Source organism: Schistosoma mansoni, chromosome 3, assembly GCF_000237925.1.
Source record: "Schistosoma mansoni strain Puerto Rico chromosome 3, complete genome".
NCBI classification, from domain to species: Eukaryota; Metazoa; Platyhelminthes; class Trematoda; order Strigeidida; family Schistosomatidae; genus Schistosoma; species Schistosoma mansoni.
The window spans coordinates 15,152,604-15,158,541 of record NC_031497.1 but is presented as its reverse complement, the minus strand read 5'-3'; the positions used below and the strand labels follow the sequence as shown (position 1 = coordinate 15,158,541).

At 40.0% G+C, this 5,938-nt stretch overlaps 1 protein-coding gene across 1 annotated transcript in view; it reads right to left on the bottom strand.

The window, feature by feature from the left end:
* Nucleotides 1-3,976, bottom strand: part of Smp_123500 (putative atp-dependent RNA helicase) — a gene marked incomplete at both ends in the record, with an annotated part of 23,537 nt that extends 19,561 nt beyond the window's left edge. Inside the window, 4 exons of the mRNA XM_018799377.1 lie at nucleotides 2,021-2,440; nucleotides 2,474-2,586; nucleotides 2,619-2,807; nucleotides 3,944-3,976. Of these exons, the coding sequence (XP_018651171.1) occupies nucleotides 2,021-2,440; nucleotides 2,474-2,586; nucleotides 2,619-2,807; nucleotides 3,944-3,976 (755 nt within the window). The remainder of the gene's footprint in view (nucleotides 1-2,020; nucleotides 2,441-2,473; nucleotides 2,587-2,618; nucleotides 2,808-3,943) is intronic.
* Nucleotides 3,977-5,938: the final 1,962 nt, after the last annotated feature.

Here is a 5,938-nt window from a genome sequence, read left to right as displayed (position 1 = left end):
TGGGCTGTGATACTGCCCGGGTGCCCAAACCGAAGCAGGTGGTTTTTCTTAGGGGGCCACACCCCGAGCCTTTGACCAAAAGGTTTGATCCACAAGGCAATGGAGCATCGTGAGGAGATGCAGTCCCATGGTAGCCGTTGACCAATGACAGGTTCGTCCGCCATTCGTTCCATCAGGATACTGGAGCCCATGTGCACCATTGGTTTGGAATCAGGGTTTTCCAACTCCCCTAGGTGGACCCTCCGTGTCCACCAACCCGGTTAAAGCGCCGGACATTCGCTTTTCGTCCTCTCACTTTCGTAAACAACACCCCCGCCACGAGAAGGCAGTGAGTAGGACTTCCCTGGCAGAGGCTATATATTCGCTGGCCATGTGCGAGCATTTCGAGAGGGAGAGTAGACTCTCCCCACTCTCGGCCGTACCAGGGCATTTGGGGGCAGTATAGGGGATGGTTGGAAGAGAGTTAAGGGCGGCCAAACCAAAACGTGGCACCAGTCCTTGGAGTCACTAACTTCTAGTGTGAGCCATGTTGGTAGGTGCAGACTACTTGATTGAGGTTCGCACGACTATTGTAACTGATGGTTGGATACTCTGTGTGACATGGCTCAGAATCGATCACAATGGCGTAGGTATATACACTCTCTGTCTTCCCATAAACCTTGAGATTAAAATTGCTTCATATCTACCTTTTTTCCTGTACTATATCCTTATATACAACCTTCCTTTTATATATTAGCATTATGGAAGTGACTACTATGAGTTCGGTGTTCATCTTGTTGTGCTAATGAGGTATGGCGACTTAAACCGGTGCATATACGTGTTTGGTCCTACGTTGTAGCTGACTAACTGATCATGTTTGACTTATAAAATCTGTTTCAAACTTTTTTAGGAGGTTTAATATTAGACTCTGAGGACAAGTTATTTCTTGTTACGATGACTTCAGCTAACGGATTCATGGTGAAGTAGTTATCTGATTTATGAAGATTCTAGATTAAACATCGATGATTAAGGAACAAATTTAATTCTTATTGTCGTGTATTCTGTGATATTTTCAAGGTGTTCTTGTACGTTTAGTAGAATAATTTTCAGTCTTATGAAGTGACAGTGGGACATGGCAGACAGAGGACGATCGTCGCATAATATTGCAAATTAATTCAAGTTAGACATGTACACTATTGGATGTCGTCCCAGTGGTCTAGACGTGAAGTGCTCACTGCGAGATCCGAAGGTCTCGGGTTCAATCCCCAGTGAAATTGTGGATGGGCACTGTTGAGAGAGTCCTGGTTTTGATTGATTGTCCAAGTTCAGTCTGTGATCTAAACGATGAAACGACTTCATTCAATCTCTTTCTTTCATTTTAGTTTTGCAGTACAAAGCAGTGCTTGTCAAGTTAGGCTACGGTTAGGCATACGTAACATCTCAATTCGATGAAAACTTCGGAGCTCATCAACCAATCTGCCATCTTTGGCAATTACCCTACTTCTAACATTAACACTAGTCGCTCAGAAAAAACTAATTAGTTTACTCGGATAAAAATTGATTCAATTGAAGTTGAGTTTGAGAATGCGAAAACTCAAACTTGTCAAGTCATAAACAAGAACTACATAAGTAATGTTAGGGAAAAACACCAAAGAACTATAATCAGTGCCAAAAAATTTATGAACTGGTGACTACTGGAATGTACCGAATAATGGGAAATCTGTTATGGAACTTTTCGATTGTGGTTTCAGCTCAAAGATACCCAAATTATGAAAATTGCGTCACGAATAATACACTTTTTCGTGATCTCAAGTTATCAGTATTAAGAAAAAGAGAATTCAGCGAAGAAAATTTTCTTTTCGATGAAATCATTTACTTAAGCTGTACATTCGTATATATAGTGATATGGAAAATATATGTCTACAGGAGTATTATGTTAACTAGCATTGTAATGTAAACCAAGCGTTTCGCTCCATTTAATACCAAGAAAATGCTAAAAATATATTATATACCCCACTAAAAAACAATTAGGAACACATACATAGCATATCCCGCTTCATATAGAAACTGTGGGATTTGTGTAGTTTTACCACAGCCTGTAGCTCCACATATTATGACGCAATCGTTTTCACTGATACTTTCCATTATAGTTGCCTCATCAGACAAAATAGGCAAAGCGAGACGAGCTGCTACTACCTCAGGTGTTCTTGAAACAAGAACAAACCGGGCAGGTTTGGAAACTTTTTCTGCCTCAAGAGGTTTGTTTTCATGCTTGTGTCCAACAATGGTTTGTGTGACTTCTCCGACTTTGTCGTTAGTAGGATCCTGTTCTGGGGCCGCTGGCGTAAAAGGAGCCTCGTCTATCGAAACAGACTCATCACTGCTATATTCGTCTGTAGATTTGGAAATATCCGATAGGTCATTACACTGTTGTTTCCAAGACTTTCCCCTAATGTTGCAACTGAAGGATTGGAAATAAGAATAACAGGTTTACTTGGTTAGCTTTTTTTCTGACTTTTTAGGTTTGTTGAACAGAGGTAAGACAGAAATGTGTTGGGTGGTTTCAGATTTTTTATACTCTTCTAATTCCCTCCACAGCTCTGAACGCTAAGCACAAAATATATAGAAATTTCTGTTACCGATAATTTCTTCTCCTTTTGAGATACTTTTCGTAACAGTTCTTTTCGTCGTTTCTTTGATAAAATTTGGTGTTGCACGATTTGATTACTGTCCAATTGACGTTTTCCTTTAGATCGAGATTCATTTTTCCCAGGTAAAACCAAAGGATTACTCGAGTCGTATTTTGCTTCGTTAAACTCGAAATCAATCTGAAGTCGAAACACGTGAAAAACAAAATATCGCTCTTACGATACGAGAAATTTACTTATAAGTTAAAATGTAATATAGAACCTATGATTTGCACGTCAAATTAGACGAGATGTCGCGTTAGTTACTAGTGATAACTTGATGGTTAAGGCACACATCGTGGTTACTGAAGTTTATTTGTTTACTTACTTAAACGCAAACATTGGTACAAGAAGGTACCAAATATACATGCGCCACAGTTCATTCGACTTATGAGGGCTGAAATACTGCCTGGACGCCCAGACCGAACAGGGTTAAAGTGCCGATTTGAAGTCATTCAGTGTCCACAAATCTCACAAGAAAATAGTCGACAGACGAGATCGTAAAACTACATTTAGTTATCCAGTCAAAAATACAAATTGGAGCTTGCATGAAGTAATTGGGTGGAAGGCGACATCAACTACTGATATGAGAAATAAAACAGAAAACCAAATCAAGGACCTAAAGAAAGACTAAAAGTCCTAAAAATGGAGTCACTGAAGCCATTTTCAAATCGTTTCGTCTACGGGTCAGAAATTTGTTAAGGTTGATTAACTTCAACCATAACTTTTTGATCAGTGAATATTCAAAAGCACTGACACCCCCGCTGCCACCAAGATTATCCTTATTTATTATTTATTTATTTGAACATAAGTATTGGTACTAAGGGGCACCATATATATATGCGCCACACAAAAAATTGCCATTTCATTTAATTGTGTGACGGCTGTGATACTGCCACTTATGCATACCACGTTAACCGCGAACAAAAAACCTGTTAGGAACCTTTTATGTATCTAAGACACGGTATAGACTTCTAAGCGTTAAGAATTAAAATGACATCAAATGGCTTTTTATACTGTGTAAAATGTGAGAACAGGATACAAAATGATTGACAGATACCGAACTTTCAGAATGTTGTGGAGATTTTATCATTTTGGGGGAAGCTCACATAGAATTTCGCGTTTGTATACAAACGCATGAGTTGATATCGAAATTGTCACTGTGTCATAAGCATGTTTGAATAGCTATGTACAAATAAAAATCAAATCAAGGAAAACTGATTGTGCATATTTCGAGAACAGACACTCAGAAAGACTACTACGTGGGGGCTGCTTACCAAGTCGGCACAAGTGCGCTTAACGTTAGCCATCAAATAAGGCGCTTCTTCAACCTTGTTTCTATTGTTTAATTTCTAGGAAAAGTGGGAATAACTTTATTTTTAGGTGCTTCTTTATTTCATGACTCTCTCTTCTAACACTCTGTTAACTGATTATTTGCTAATGCGAAATTTAATGTCACTCTCTAGTCAAACTTGTGTAGGAGAATAATTCTCTAAAGTATTCTCTTTAAAGTATTCTCTAAAGTTCTGTAAGTTTTCGACATTGATTCTGTAGTCATTGGTTTTGCTGCACGCACTTTAGCTGAATGTTCTCTGTTACGTTTCCTCACCAGATAACGAGTGGGTGCGTCATGCAAATGACCCCTTGCAACATCTATCCAGCTTCTCAACAGAAAAGCAACTTTCTGGAGATATCTTTGAATTCCTTCATCCCTGACTTCGACTGGGTTGGTATCCTTCCATTCTAAGTGTATTACAGACAAAACGATTGCCAGATCTTGAATATCTGTGGCATCTTTAGTGGTGAGACTGACATAATCTGGTACGCCAAACAATGAACTGTTAATCTGCTACTTGTCGTAATATAGCACGTAGATTATTTTACATAGCGCAATATCATTTTAACATTCTCTGGTTTTTTGTCTATTTGTGTATTTGATCTGATAAATGTTTAAACAAACAGCTAATATCTTAAAGTTCAAGACTCTTACGCCTACCACCTTTTAAATCAAGTCATTCTGTCCTGACAATATAGAAGCCTGGTTCTGCTGCACAGAAACTCACTTCCACGAGCACGTCGTAACGGAGTCCATGTGCGAAATTCCTCATAGTAGTGAAAGCACTGCCATCCGATCATAACAGGTATGTAACACCTAGTATGTTTACTAGTGATGTTCCCGAACCTTATGACACTTTAAAAAAAGGCTATACTCAAACGGGGAGAACTGACCGATGGAAAAAGGTTTGACCAGCTCTTCAGAAATACTGAATCCCAATACGGCTTAGCAACAGAAATGTTACTACATATGCAAGTGTCACTGCTTGATGAACTTTCGACGAGTGTCTCTTTAGATAACACTCCTTATATTAGCTTCCCCGACATATCAAGGGCTGATCTTGTCTCGTTCTCCAAACCCCCTTGGCGAACTAACTGAATTTATCAACAAGGTTCTGAAGATCACCACAACCCATAGCACTGAGGTATTCTTCTGTCTAAGAGATGCCAGGCTGGTTTTCGACATGGACGTGGTTGCATAGACCAGATATTCACTCTACGTCAGGTCCCAGAACATAGACACACATTCAGACGTCCCACAATAGTAGTATTTCTTGACCTTAAGGCGGCATTTGACTCCGTTGATCGTGAGGTTCTATGGCAGTGTTTGTCAGTGAAAGGAGTACCAAAGAAGTACATTAACCTCATAAAGGCTCTCTACTCGAACACAACTGGTCGAGTTAGGGCCTATGGCGAACTGTCATCAGAATTGGTTACCTCAAGTGGTGTTCGTCGGGGCTGTCCACTCTCCCCATTCTTGTTTAACTTTGTCGTTGACATGCTTTTAGAGGTATCACTTTCATCATCTCAATCTCCTGGAGTTGAACTTTTACCGGGAGATTCACTTGTTGACTTAGAATACGCTGACGACATAGTTTTATTCGGTGAAGACGCTGACAAAATGTAGAGTCTTCTGACCACTATAAGCAACAATGCAGGCATGTTCGGAATGCGATTCTCTCCCTCGAAGTGCAAAATGTTACTTCAGGATTGGGTTGCATCGACACCTGAACTAATAATAGGGAGTGAAGTAGTTGAGCGTGTTGACAGCTTCACTTATCTTGGGAGTCTCATCAGCCCTTGTGGTCTGGTGTGTGACGAAATCTCAGCACGGATACAGAAGGCTCGTCTAGCTTTTGCCAACTTGCGCCATTTATGGCGTAGGCGAGATATCCGTCTAGCAACAAAAGGACGGGTTTACTGTGCAGCAGTCCGTT